Source organism: Sturnira hondurensis, unplaced genomic scaffold, assembly GCF_014824575.4.
Source record: "Sturnira hondurensis isolate 20B ecotype Veracruz unplaced genomic scaffold, ASM1482457v3 Scaffold0003166, whole genome shotgun sequence".
NCBI lineage: Eukaryota > Metazoa > Chordata > Mammalia > Chiroptera > Phyllostomidae > Sturnira > Sturnira hondurensis.
In genome coordinates, this window is record NW_028075797.1 from 33,022 (window position 1) to 46,916 (window position 13,895).

Sequence of the window (13,895 nt, forward strand, 5' to 3'; positions counted from 1 at the left end):
TCTTTTAAAATTGAAATGTCTGTAACTATTATTCTTTGCCTAAACCAGCATTGTATTTTGGGGAGTAGTGTGTTAATTGGGTTTACACATGAGAATTCACTTACTCCTCACCACAGTCATATGAGTTTCATTAGGGGGAGAGAGGAATTTTGACTGCAGCCTCACTCATAACTAATGTTAGAGGATTTAGATGATGACTTTTGAGCTGATGAGGTTTTGCTGAAATTTAGGACATGAGTTGTACTGTAACGTGTTAAGACTTTGGGGAACCTTGGGATGGAAAGAATGTATTTTGCACACAGGACAGACATTCATCCTTGAGAGGAAGCAGCAGAATGTATAGGTGAATGATCCCCCCAAAGCTGTCCATGTCATAACCCCTGAAATTTGTGAATGTTACCTAACATGGCAAATGGAACTTCGCAGATATAATTCGGTTAAGAATTTTAGGAAGAGATTACCTTAGTTTATCCAGGTGGATCCCAAATAATCACAAGGGCCCTTATGAGAGGGAAGCAGAAAGATCAGTCCAAAGATATGAGAACAGAAGAAGAGGGGCAGAGTCAGGAAAAATGTTACACTGCTGGCCTCTAAGGTGGAGGAAGGGGCTAGGAGCCGAGGTATGCAGGTGACCTCTAGAAGCTGGAAAAGGCAAGGAAACATTCATTCTAGAGGCACTGGAAAAAGCATGGACCTGCTGACACTTGATTGTGTCTCAGTAAAACCCATTTCAGACATCTGGCCTCATGAATTATGTTTATTTTGTTTTAAGGCACCAGTGTGTGGTAATTCGTTGTGGCAGCAATAGGAAACCAACACAAGGTCACACTGATTTTTGATGTAAAAGAAGAAAGTAGACAAGAGATTAGTTCATTTGGTAGCAGAACAGAAAGAGGTAAAATGTAGCAGTCATCATGAGCAGAACTTGCAGAAAAGCTACACCAACTCTTGCTCTCCCTGAGCTAGGAAAGGCTCATTCCTTCTTTTTGGGTCAGACCACATGTGGCCAGGCTCACTGGTGGGAGGCACTGACGGGCTGATTCTAGTTCAGCTATGGAAGAACTTCTTATAGGATTCTCTAAACACAAATTTCCCAGTTGATGGAGGTGGCAGGGTGGGCTTTGTTCCCTGTATCACGTTATTACAATTATCATTTTATTCCTATCAGTTGTTTGATGGACTGTCTGTTTGAGGGAATGTCTGTCCCTCCTTCGCTTCTGAGACTATATTTTAGGCGTTCTCTGGATCAGCAATTTTGACTCTACTGTGCACAGGAAGCACCTGGGGGACTCGCTACAATGCAGACTCTGAGTCATGTCTGGGAGGGACCCAGGGGAGGCCAATATTGCTGGTCAGCAGCAACTTCCTGTAATAAGGTTCTAGGGACTTGTGCTTCTCAAACTTGGGAGCACATTACAGTCACTGGAAGGGCTTGCTAAACTGCGACGCTAGGTCTCCCCCAGAACTGATTTAAAGTGTCAGGAGCCGGGCAGGGCGGCCTGGGCGCCAGACACACGGAGGGAAGGAGCTAGACCAGCCTCCGAGAGCCGCTGAGCCGCTGCCACAGCCGGCGTGGACACCCATGAGGACCGTGCTGGGCACCGAGAATGCAGACGAGTCCATTCCCACCCCCGAGGCTGAGCCTACAGTTTCTCTTCCCCAGCAAGAAATTAACACGCTGATAGATGGTAAAGAGGAGCTTTTCAAAGTGTGGGCAAAGCTATTTCGATTGGCTTCAGAGAACGATGTCCCAGAATGGAAGGAACGGGGCACCAGAGACAACAAACTCCTGAAGCCTGAGGAGAAAGGGACCATTTACTTCCTCCTTGGGAGGGACAAGACCCTGAAAGCAGGTGCCAACCACTGCAGCACCGAGGTGATGGAGCTGAAACCAAACGCGCAGTGACCGGCACCTGGGTCTGGAGCGCCCCCAAGCGGGAGCGGCTGGCCACCCGCTTCCTCGATGCTGCCAAGTGCACAGAAATCCCAGCAAAGGGAAGAATGCAGGAGAGATGGAAGAGAATGCAGGATTCGACAAAAAACGATGATGCAGAGAAAGGCTGAAAAGCTAGAAGCTCCTCCGGTGAAGGAGGAGAGCAAAGGAGTCTGAAGACAAGGGGGCCAGGGAGTAAGCTGAGCCGAAGCGGGGAGCCCTCCGCCCTGCCCTTTTCTTTCCTTTCTTAAAAACCACTTTGTCCTGCCCCTTCTTTTCGGTTTGTCTAGTTGTTTTGTTTTTACAAATTTTAAAGGGGCTTTATAAAAAGAATGGAATTCCATTATTCATGTGGTTTTTTCCCCCTAATTTTTTGCCCTACTGAAGATGACTTCAGAAAGTCTAGTCCTCAGTCATGAAAATGTACTGTGCTTTCTTTTCCATAGTGGACACACTTATTCATAGCCGTCAAAAATAGTGAGCAAACGACACACTGGAAACCTTAAGAGAAAAAAGGAAGGCAGGAAAAGTCTCAGTGGGGTCTGGAAGTCTGCATGCCTAATGAACGAGTTCCCCGGTGATGACGACCTCCAGGAACCACATGTTGAAAACCACTACTGGGGAAGATTCTATCTGTGACCCAGAGCGTGACCCCTTTTGTAATTTAGTGTTGTGTCCTGCTGGGCCGGTGGAGTTTCAGTTAACTTACAAAGTCTTTTCATTGCTCCCAGAACCACTTTGGGAGGGGGGTTATTCATTCTCCCTTGAGTTTAGCTTATCATTGTTGTTAATAAAATGTAAATTTCAGACATTTCTTTTCAGGGTGTTAGTGAGATTCGTGTAGAAGTCTTTGCATGTCCGCTGGCCCTGGGCACTCACTGCTATTGAACACTCCCCGTACGCCAGGCCTGGCCTCAGCCCCTTGCTGAGTCAGTGCGGCACCCCTCCCTCCTCTTGGGCACCACCTGTCTGGGACCCTCCACAGTAGTGCCTGGGAATTTCCCTGCACATCACTCTCTGTGGTGGATGCATTCTCTTAACCTGTATATGGAGCTTACCTCGTGCCAGACGTCATAAATCCAGTATCCCATGATACCCTGAAATTGTGCCTGATGGCCCAGGGAAGGGTGGGGTAAGCAAGAGGGAATGGGAGTAGGGGAACCAAGGGGACACTGGGAGGAGGGATAGACAGGAATTGACTGACAGTTAACCAAGCCGATCAGGTCCCACCAGGGGTCCAGGGAGGCCAGTGCTGCCAAGCCACCCAGGGCAAGAAATCACTGTGATGCCCGCCGTGAAAGGGAGTGGGTCTCAGCAGCACAGAGGCTCTGATGAGATGCAAACTGCCCACCCCCCCATGACTTGCCATTCCTGTCTAGTTTCTCCACTTCCTTGATGACCTCCACTGCCTCTGCACAGGTCCCAGAAAGCCCGCAGCCTCTGCAGTTGTCAGGCTAGGCAGGAAACATGCAGTAGCCTCCTCTCTGGCCCACTTTATTTGGGTGCGGGGTCAGGGGATCTAGGCCTGCTGTGCCCGAAGCAGTGCTCGCACCTGGCCGATCTGCCAGTCGACACTGGAGCGTGCAGTGCCACCCAGGGCAGTATATTGCTCCACGCTGTGCCCATAGTCCCACACGTGGCTCACGTCGCCCGAGAACAGGGGGCTGGGGAAAAGAAAGAGATGCGCTAGGGCAGCCTAGCCACCCCATCTTCAGGGGCCTGGGCTTGTCCCCTGGGAGGCAGCAGAGACAGGGGTGGGGCTGCACCTGATGGTCTGTAGCTCCTTCAGCGACAGCTGGTTGAGGGCCACCCCCTTGGTCTCAGCCATGAACACTGCTTTCCCAGAGGCCTCGTGGGCCTGGCGGAATGGCATCTGCAGGTGCGGAGTGGAGGGAGCACTGAGGCAGGCTTCCTGGGCTCCCTGGCCTGCTGTGGGAGCCTCGGCCCTCCCTAACCACCTCCACCCCTGAGGGGATGAGCAGGGCATCCCTCCGCCCCTCTGCCCCAGCTGCCTACACTTACCCCTTTGCGGACCAGGTAGTAGGCGAGGTCAGTGGCCAGCATGTCAGGACTGAGAGCCCGCCACATGTTCTCACGGTGAATCTGGGGGACGTGGGTGGGGGAGTGGTGAGTCCTGCAGTCTCCCAGGCCTGAAGCTGCCAGCTCCAGGTCTACCCCTCAGCCAGGAAGGAAGTCTCCTGCCTCGGGCAGAGCCAGTCTTGCCCACCCTGCTTTGCTCTCTTGGCTCAAGCCATCTTTTCATAAATGTTGATAATTTTCAGTTGTGCCACATACGGCATTGCCTTTATGTTTTCAGAGTCTTTATGTATGGTGTGCATCAGAATCACCTGGAGGATTTCTTGCAGGGCCCCATCCACAGAGTCTGATTCAGCAGACCTGGAGTGAGGCCTGGGGCTGCACATCTGTCAAGTTCTCAGGTGATGCTGATGCTGCTGGCCCCAGAACCACACTTAGGGAACCACTGCGTTAGAGTCGCATCCTGAGCTGTTTAGGAATGAAATGATATGAAGGTGGGGATTTGGTTCAAAAGAAGGGGGCGCAGGGTGTGGGTAAACGGAGCTGCCAAAGCCGGCGTGGCCATGAGGTGGTTATTGCTGAAACTGAGGGTTGGGATGTATGGGTTCATTATAAATTTTCTCAACTCTTGTATACTCAAATTTTCCATAATAAAATGATTTAAAAAGAAATCTGGTCAGGCCAGTTGATGGGACTCCTTGAGTCTAACCCATTTCCGAAACTTGTCCCTTCACTGCTCCTCAGAGGCAGGAACAAACACATACCTCCTTCCCCTGACCAGGTCTTCTGGACCCTCACCTCCTCTCAAGATCACTGCCCTGGCCCACCCATCCCAGAGTTTAGGGACCTAGGAGAGAAGAGGCGTGTCTTGCCTGCAATGTAGAGATGACGCCAGTGGCCACCTGGAGGACAGCGCTCATGGTTTCGGACACTTCAAACACGGCTTCCTTGTCCTCCTGGAAGACAAGTGGCAGAAGGTGAGGGCTCAGCAGCCCCACCCCCCACTGAGGCATCCCCACTGCTTTCCTTGGGAACATTCAGCACCTCCCATGCCCTGTACCACGGGAGAGGAGAGAACTCTCCGGGTGGCAAGGTCTGGGTGCACAGGATAGAAGGTGGCAATTCTGTGTGGCCCCTGCCTGGAAGTGCCAGGGCCCTGAGAACTGGTATGTGGCGTATATGCAGGTGGGTCCCTTCTCCACTCCCCACCCCACCCCCACAAGTTTCATACCTGTAAGTCCTTGTTGTAGGTGCTCGGAAGTCCCTTGAGGGTCATCAGGAGCCCAGTACACTGAGGGCAGAGTAAGGATCAAGAGGCTGAACCCCTGAGCCCATCCTAGAAACTTCCTCAGGACCCTCTGGGTCAGCCAGAGGCCTCGCCCCACTCCCTGCCCTTCTCACCCGCCCAAACACTCGCCCCGCCTTGCTCCGGATCAGCTCCAGGCTGTCTGGGTTTTTCTTCTGGGGCATCAGGCTGCTTCCCGTGCTGGGGACAGAGATGCTGTGGCTGAAGGGGCTCCTCTGCCCCTCGGCTGGTGGGCTGGTCGGGGCAGAGAGGAAGAAGCCACACTGCTGGGAGCAGAGCTGGGGCAAGGCAGGGTGCAGCCCTACCTGTAGGCATCGGAGAGCTGCACAAAGCTGAATTCCTTGGTGCCGTAGAGGATGAGATCCTCAGCCATCCTGCTGAGATGGGTCATGCACAGCGAAGCCCAGAACAGGAACTCAGCTTGTGGGAGAGAAGGGAAAGCAGGCTCTCTGGTCACCGGGCCTCTCTTGCTTTTCACCCGGCCTGGAGAAGCTCCAGGTGGATCATATCATATGGGGGGTGGGAGGAGGTTGGAGAGCAGCTGGACTGCAGGACAAAGGAGGGGCACAGTGCTGGGGATGAGCAGGCGGGCCCCCAGGACTCACCCACAAAGTCACGCTCACTGGTAGCATCCATGCTATTGACAGTGATAGCCCCAAATTTCAGTTCTGGACAATGGGGGAAAGGGGAAGGCAATAGGGCTGAGCTGGAGGGCAAAGTGGGGCCTCCTCTTCCATGAACCAGGGTGCCCAGCCACCTCCCTTTGGCCCCCTTTCAGGGAGGAGAAGTAGGGAGGCACAGGAGGTGTGGTGAGGGTCCCTTGTACAGGTCCCAGGAGGGAGGCAGGAGTCTTGAGTGTGCCTTGCCTCTCTATCTTCGGTGTCCATAGGTAATAAGGAGAAGAGAGAAGTTTCACCCAGACTCCTGCTTTCTCTCCCCAGGACCCTGTAGGAGCTGATAGTGACCCCCCAGGGTAGGGTGGGGGCGCTCACCTGTTCGGAGCAGCTCTCGGTCCACACCCAGTGGATTGCCTGCGATGGCCCCGCTGTGGGGACAGGGGGTTTTGAGTGACCAGGCTCCTGACAAGAGGCCCTGGCACAGACACACATGCACACCCAGAGCTGAGCCCTGATTGCCAGGGCTGTGGCCAGTCAGCTTGGTGCCCGATACTTGTCCCTGTGCAGGGAACATGGCCAGTTCTCTGGAGCATCTCTGAAGAGCTCTGGCCCTGCTCTGACAGGTTTGCTAGATTGGTTGTCCACATCTTAGAACTGGGGGTCCATGCAGGGTCCTGCCTGCCCAGCCAGAAAGAAGCCTGGATGGGAAGGCCAGTTATCTGGTTTTCTGTTCCCCCCGTCAATCCCCAAGGGCCATGCTATGTGGCAGCAGCCCCAGCCTCCTCCCCACCCCCACCCGGAGCTCGGGGACCTCACTCACCTCCCTAGGGGCAGGACGTTGACCCGCTTCTGCACCTCCAGTAGCCTCTCAGAGTCTCTGGTCAGGGCCACGGCGTGGCTGTGGGGAGGCAGGGGACAGGAAGGTCAGAGCAGCCTGGGGGCCTCCCCGCCATCACAGCCCCTCCATCACAGCCCCGCTCACCTCAGGATCCAATGGCTCCAGCGGATGGGCTGAGCCCTCTGCAGGTGAGTGTACCCTGGGAAGAGGACGTCACGTTCCCTGTGGGGGAGGGGGAGGGGCAGGGTGCCTGAGGGGTTCAGGGGGCTCAGGAGGAGACTGCCTGTGACACCTGGACCCTGCAGGCCTGGGCCCCTCCAGGGAAGAGCAGGGCAGGTCTATCAAGTATCTGCCTGCTTGAGGCATCTCCAGGGGGCAAGCAGGTCGTAAGAGAAGAGACCAGAAGTTGGGTGGTACAACCCAGGGACTGGGCCAGGGCCGTGGGACTGGGGGGCGAGGCCTTGCCAAGACCAAGCATGGTCACACTCTCAGCTCTGGCCTCTGCATCTCCCACCAGATGTGAGCAGGGGCCAGGGCAGGGAGGAGGCACACAGTGGGCACCGCCTGGCAGTGGGAGCCCTGTCTGTGCGTGTGTGAGAAGCTCCCGAGGACCCCAGAACAGCTGGGGGCACTTCAGAGCAGGCGGGGCAGAGGCAAAGGTGCTGTGGATGGTGTTTCTGGTTTGTTTTCTTTAATAAACAGCTTTATCGACACACGATTCACACACAATCCACCTGTTTAAAGCGTACACTTTAATGTACCCCCATCACCACATCAACTTTAGAAGATTTCACTGCCCCCAAAAGGAACCCTGAACTCTTAGCAGTCACTCCTTATTCCTCCCAGCCCCCACAGGGTGACGGTGCTCATGTCCTTGTTTCCCCCAGGTGGTGAGGTCTGTGAAGCAGGGGTCACAGGGAGTTGAGAAAAAGGGGGAATCAGCCCTGTCCCTGACACCAAACAGGGACTTCTCAATTGTCAGGGCACAGAAGCCAAAGTTTGGGATGAGGCTGGAGTGAGGCAGCCTTTGCATCTGTCCTTTGCCAGCCATGCTGGCTGGAATGGGGACGAGGGGCATGGGTAGGCTGAGGAGCGGCTCTGTCTGCCCCAGGCACCGCCTGCCCCATGCCTGAGCCAGCGGTTCATGAGTCCTCAGAGGGCAAGCTTGTCCTGTCTGCTGTGCCAGGCTGGTTGGGGGATTAAGGACACCGCAAGAAATCCCCTACTCCTAGCTGCTCTGCCTCATTCAGTCCAGTTCTGGGACCCCCTATACCTCTGGGCCTGGTTCCCTACCCTCTTCACCCCTGCCTCCTAGATCTGGTACTCGAGCCGCCTGTCCCAGGGCACTCACGCCTCCGCCCGATCCACCAAGGTTCTGATGAGTTCCCGGAGGAGGGCAGAAAGCGTGGAGCAGTTCTGCCGCATCCACAGCCTGAGGTCTGTCACCACCTGTGGGGAGGAGGAGGCGGTACTGAGGCAGACAGATGTCCTGGGGAGCCAGGACAGCGGCTGAGACCTGACTCTGCTGTCTGAGCTCCCCAGGGTTGGCAGCACAGGGTGGGGGGTGGAGGGGTGACTGCACCTGGTCGTTCCGACTTCGTCCTGTGTGTAGTTTCCCTGCAGTGTCACCAATGAGCTCCTAGGGGTGGAGGAAGGCATGGGTCAGAGCCTGCTGCTCACGGCCCCGTGGGGTCCACCCAGGTGGGTGAACTTCCTCCCGGCCCAAGGGTACCCTGGTCCTGCCCAAGTCTCTGCCATCAATGCTGAGGCCCATCTCTGACGGAGTCCCATCCATAGTCTGCCAGTGACGGAGGGATCGGAATGATGGTGCTTGAGCTCAAAGTGGCCAAGAGCCACTTGAGAGGGGAGGCTAGGGGACAGGAGGGAGTTGTACCTTGAGACGCCGCTCATTGGCCGTGTGAATGTCCTCATCATTGGGATTTAGTTTGAAGGTGCCCCGGGCCCACTCCTCAGCCACCTGTAGCAGACGGCAGCAACCCAGGGGTCAGGCTAGCAGGCACCAGCAGCCAAGAGGGCAAGCCCTGTTCCCACCTCCCCCCGATCACTGACTGTCCCTGTGTGGGAGCTGCATGCTGGCAGTGCTCCACCAGGCATGCCTGTGCAGCCCTACCCCATGGGAGCATCTCAGGCCCAATGCCCCTGTGCCCATGAGCCACGGGGCAACAGGAGCATTAAAGGATGAAGAGAGACGGTGAGCACTGCACGTGGGTAAAGGGCACCTCTCTAGGTGAATCATCACCACAAGGGGGTATGAGGGGCTTGGGGTGACACTGTGACCTGTGCTCGGGGATTTGGTGGGAGCCTGGGGCCACAGAAACTGAAGCACAAGGGCCCTTGGGTGGGCCCCGGGGCATGGAGAGTACCTTGTCCAGGCCCTGGAGTATCTGGTCCCTCTCGGCCTTGGTGAGGAGCCCCGCCTTTTCCAGGCCCTGGCTGTAGGCCTTGCTGCCCTGCACATCCACTTCCCACAGCTGTCGGTCGTAGGTGATGGACGAGTTGAACTTCTCCATGATGGGGTCTACTGCGCCCACAAACCGGCCGCCCCACAGCTTCCCGCTCTGGTCAGGAGAGCCGGAGCAATTAATCTCTCGCCCCACCTTGAGAACAGTGCCTCTCACAAAGGGCCCACAGGAGAGTAAATGAGTGTGAGGGCCGTGGGAGCCAGCCTCACAGAGGCTCAGAGAGTTAGGCACTTGCCCCTAGTCACTCAGGGCGTGAGTGTGGGAATGTGGCTGGACACTGACATTAGGGCTCTTTCCCACCACATGACACTGCTCTGGGGAGATGGTGGAAGGGAACGAGGCACCCCTGAGACCACAGCACAACTTCTGGGGCTGTTCCTGCCACTGACTGAGGTAGAATCCAGAGTTCGGACCCAGCTCTGATGTACCGTGATAATGATAAGGATACTGGCTAACATATTATCACGTTAATATTATCAATAACATTAATATGTATTATTATATTATTATTAGCATTGATGTTCTTCTTATTATTAATCAGTACTATTGTTAATAATAATATTGGTAATAATAACACTGTATTCCTTGTTTACCAGGCACTGTTCTAAATGCTTGGCATGTAATGACAGCGACCCTCTGAAGTAGGCACCAATACTATCCCGGCACAGAGAGGGGAAAACTGAAGCACAGAGCAATGACGTGTCTCGCCCTCACGGAGAGTGGCAGAGCCAGGCCCGTGGCCCAACAGTCTGAAGACAGCCCACGCTCTAAACCTGTGTTCTGCTGGACTGTTCTGAACTGTTGCAGGGACGGGCATGGAGCCTGAGGAACCCCAACAGGCTCAAGTTACCTGCGTCTCCCTCCCATAGCTCCGGAAAGGACCTAAGGTCCCCTCACCAAAAGTTCTTTGGAGAGCACCTCTGACACAGCTTATCACTGGCCTTCTAGGAGGTCATTAGTTGACCCTCTGTACCGGAGAAGCCAAGGGCAGAGGGATGGGATAGAGACACCTCTGTTTTGAAAGAGGGCATAAGCCGGGGCATGGGACAGGTGGGGGAGGGGGCACAGAACAACTGTGAAGTAGTCAAAGTGCTCAGAGAGCCAAGGATTAGGAGGAGAGTGTTCCAGGGTGGAGGTGTGCGTGGCACTCCACTGGCATCTTTTCTCTGCAGTGGGACCTAAACGGCCACTAGGGACATGTCATCCCCTGTCTCAGACCTCTGTTAGCCACTTGACCATGGATGTGTTATATAACTGCTCAAAGCCTCAGTGCTGCCCCTCCAGCAATGTGATACAATTTGCTAAGTGCATACATAGCACAGTGCCTGGCACTCAGTACAGACTCAATAGTCCAGGTATTATTAAAGGAGCAGCTGAGGGCTGCTGGAGCCAAGGTGTACCTCAGCCTGCTTCCAGTGTGCACCGTGGGCCTCCACCATGCTCTGGCCCTGGGCTGTGAGTTGACCTCTCAGTGCCCAGCAGCCTTGGCTACCAGAGGACTCTGCCCTGCAGAAGCAGCCTCCACCCCTCAGCCTTTTGAGCTGGGCCTGCCCCTTATGCCCCTGCAGCCCCAGCAAGCCTTGACTTCCAGCAAAGTACCACATGGGGCCCCAGTCCTGATCACTGGGGCCAGAGGGCCAGGGCCAGCCAGTAAGGATGAGGAGCCAGCCTGCTCCTCAGCCAGAGGCCTGGCACCACCTCCCCCAGTAGGTTCTTGGACTCCCTTCCCAGCTGGTTAGTAATAACAACTACTTAACAAGTGGGGCTGCAGCCAGACCAATTAGTACCATCCCACAGGACTGCCCAGGGCAAGCAGAGGTCACCTGGCACTCTGGTATCCTGAAATCAACCCATTTCTGTTTTGTGGCCAAGCTCCCACCCCACTGGCAGCTCAAAAGGACCCCACCCAGGAAGATGTTAGAATGAGGTGCCACAGCCTGCGCACTGAGGAGAGGGGGAAGCCCAGTGTGGTGGGAGAGGACCCTGCTCCAAGCCAGCAAACATCTGGGCCAGGACGACCCCTTTAGGGCAAGGGCAAGGGGCACTGGGTTGGGCTGGGGTAAACGAGCAATAGCTAATTGAGAACCCACAAAGGAACACCCGTGTTGTTACTGTGAGTATAATTTGCCACCACTTATTGAACATCTACTATTGCTTGACCTTGTCTAGGCATTTTATATGTGTCATTAACAGTCTTCTACGAGGTGGGCTCAGTCACCTCCTTTTTAACAAATGAAGAAAGAGGCTCAAGGAGGTCGAGTGGCTGCTTCAGAAACCAAGTCCGTTTGGCTCCAAAGTCCAGGCCCTGACCCCAGCCCTCCACCTGCATCTAGCAGCTGGCAGCACAGGCATTCTCATCGCATTTCTTCAGATTCGCAAACGGGTCCGGAGAGGGGAAATGACTTGCCAGCTCATGAGGACCTGAAGGGACTGGAACCCAGACCTCCTGCTTCCCAGGCCCAATAACATCAAGCAAACAGCCCCTTTTATGTGAGGGTTGGAAGCAATGACCTCATGATCCTAGTACCTTACTGTGGCGGGGTGGGGAGAGGCAGACAGCTATCATTGCCGGCTTTTGCTAGTTAAATCAGCTGAGGCCAAAGAAAAGGAACGTGTGCCTCAGATTCAGGAAAAGAACCCAAGAGTTCTTTGGCTCTAGGGAACAGAGGAAACTTGTGGGCACTGGGGCCGCAGGGCACGGTCCCCTACCTCCTGGCGCTTTCCACAGGCCAGAGTCAGGTGGATTCTGCTACACAGGGACAATTGCCACAGCAGGAGGTCGGGTCAGGACCGCCTTCCCAGAAGTGTGCTTTAGTGGGTTTGCCACACAGACCGTCTGGGGAGGGGTGCAGGAGGGGTAAAGGTCTCTTCCAGGCCCTGGCAGGTGACCATTGCCTGTAGTCAGTAAGGACAATAACCAGGGGGGTGACCGGCGACAGGTCTGGCAACAGGAGATCCCGTATGCGGGTCACGGCCCTACCAGGCCCCCAGGACGCCCCTCCCCCTCGCTTGGAGTCTTGCAGGACCGGTGTCATGGAGGTCCCACTCACCTCCGATGCCATATTGGGTGGTTTCTCGTCCTCCGGAAGTCTCGGTCCTGCGGGTTTGGAAGACAAATCGGATTGATGACCTACTCGGCCTCCCGGGCAGGGTCCTGCGGGAGGAGCTGGCTTCAGGTCCCGAAAGGCGGGGGCCGCGCGCAGCACTCGGAGAGGCAGACCTGAGCAGCAACTTGGTCCAAAGCGTCCTCCGGACCCGCCCGTCCCGCCCCTCGTCCGGGCGCAGCGCACTCACTCACCACCACCTGGTCGCGCCGTCAGTCCCTTGACTGCCAGCCAGAAGGGTTTTCTAGCAGAGAGCGCGTCAGCAGCAGCCGGGATCTGTCCCCGCCTCCTGGCGGCTGCTGCACCAATCCCAAAAGGACCAGTGGGTTTTGCCTCCGCCCCTCAACCCCGGCTGGGGGCGGGGCCATCCCCAGTTTGACTGTGGGCGGAGCGGCCTCTGGGTGTGGTCAGGCGGACAGCTCCTTAGCAACCCGTTTTACGCAGCAAGTGCTGCGGACAGTAGAGACACACGCTAGGGGTAGAGGCGATGACGCCGGCCCACAAGATATAAATGTATAGTGGCGTGGCGATCATTTATTCGAGAAACACATTCCAGGCACCTTCTGTGTGATAGGTACAGAGTTGAAGAAAAAGGATAGGTAGACGTTGAAGAAAAAGAAATGGGCATAAGAAACGACACCTGCCTCAAGAAGCTTTAAACAAGCATGGACAAGGTGTGCGGGGGTTGGAGGGGTGTCACAGGTCACGGAAGGAGCACACAGTGGGGGTGTCTATCATGGATACTCAGGGAAGATTTCCTTGACATGATTAACTAGTTAGTCAACAAGAATAACAAGCTGAGTTCTAGGCATGGGAGGTACGGTCTCGAACTCCCGCGCTGGAAGGGCATCAGTGGAAATGTCTCCCGAGTTGGGTCTTGGAAGATGAGCAGGAGTTAGCTCAGTGAAGATTAAAACATCCCTGCAGAGGGAGCAGCCTGGGAAAAGGCCTGGAGGTCAGAACGTGAATGGCTTGCTTGGAGAACAGGAAACAATCGGAGTGGCTATAACAAAGGGTCAGGGGCCTGAGGATGGGGCTGGGGAGGAGAGGTGGGAAGTAAGGTCAGGCAAGATTGTGAAGGGCTTTGACTGTCAAGGGAAAGAGTTTGGTCTTGCTCTTGTAGGTGTCTGGGATGGCTTGTGGATTGAAGGTTTTTAGTTCTCACTCAGGAGTGGATTTCCTAGAACGTATCAGGCTTTTTCAATACGTCTGACGTGTTCTTCCCTATGCCTGGAATGCTCTTCCCTCACTGTCTTGCTACCTCCTGTTTGTCGACCAGTATTCTAGCCAAGCATCATCAATGTTGGGAGTCTCTCAGCTGATCCAGGTGGATGCTAGATCCAGGTGCTCCCAAGGGATCCTGAGCACAGGAGCATCTAGCCGTCTTTTCCTGAATAGGGAGCATTCTACTTGTGGCTTCTGGGACTTCTCCCCCACAGAAATGTGAGCTCCTTGGAAGTAAGACCTTATCTATTTTACCTTGGTGACACCCAGAAGGCCACTAGGCGAACAGGAAAGCCTATGAGAAGGCCATGTGGTCCTGAAAACTAAGAGCATGTAGCATGTCCCTAGGATAT

At 55.1% G+C, this 13,895-nt stretch overlaps 1 protein-coding gene and 1 pseudogene across 3 annotated transcripts; one reads left to right on the plus strand and one right to left on the minus strand.

Moving 5' to 3' along the window:
• The first annotated feature begins 730 nt into the window (after positions 1 to 730).
• On the plus strand, positions 731 to 2,196 carry LOC118984006 (ran-specific GTPase-activating protein-like; annotated as a pseudogene).
• A 1,213-nt stretch (positions 2,197 to 3,409) lies between these two features.
• On the minus strand, positions 3,410 to 12,548 carry ASL (argininosuccinate lyase). Of its 3 annotated transcripts, none has more exons than XM_037041707.1 (17): positions 12,513 to 12,548; positions 12,265 to 12,319; positions 9,116 to 9,310; positions 8,626 to 8,709; positions 8,314 to 8,370; positions 8,083 to 8,180; positions 6,876 to 6,953; positions 6,714 to 6,791; positions 6,269 to 6,321; positions 5,882 to 5,944; positions 5,582 to 5,696; positions 5,372 to 5,456; positions 5,202 to 5,261; positions 4,843 to 4,926; positions 3,956 to 4,036; positions 3,700 to 3,806; positions 3,410 to 3,597 (listed from the first exon to the last, which is right to left on the minus strand). In XM_037041707.1, exons 2-17 carry the CDS (start codon positions 12,274 to 12,276, stop codon positions 3,453 to 3,455), a joined length of 1,395 nt encoding a protein of 464 aa, XP_036897602.1. In that variant the 5' UTR covers positions 12,277 to 12,319; positions 12,513 to 12,548; the 3' UTR covers positions 3,410 to 3,452. The 3 variants fall into 3 exon arrangements, with proteins under 3 accessions (XP_036897602.1, XP_036897603.1, XP_036897601.1); XM_037041708.1 differs by lacking the exon at positions 12,513 to 12,548 and adding an exon at positions 12,435 to 12,453; XM_037041706.1 differs by lacking the exon at positions 12,513 to 12,548 and having other exon boundaries at positions 12,265 to 12,502.
• Between the last annotated feature and the right edge of the window lie 1,347 nt (positions 12,549 to 13,895).

Coding starts and splice junctions, on each gene's coding strand:
- ASL (XM_037041707.1), bottom strand. Junction 6,322..6,713: donor AACGTCCTGCCCCTAGGGAG/GTGAGTGAGGTC, acceptor CTGTCCCCACAG/CGGGGCCATCGCAGGCAATC. Junction 5,262..5,371: donor CGGGGCGAGTGTTTGGGCGG/GTGAGAAGGGCA, acceptor CTCTGCCCTCAG/TGTACTGGGCTCCTGATGAC.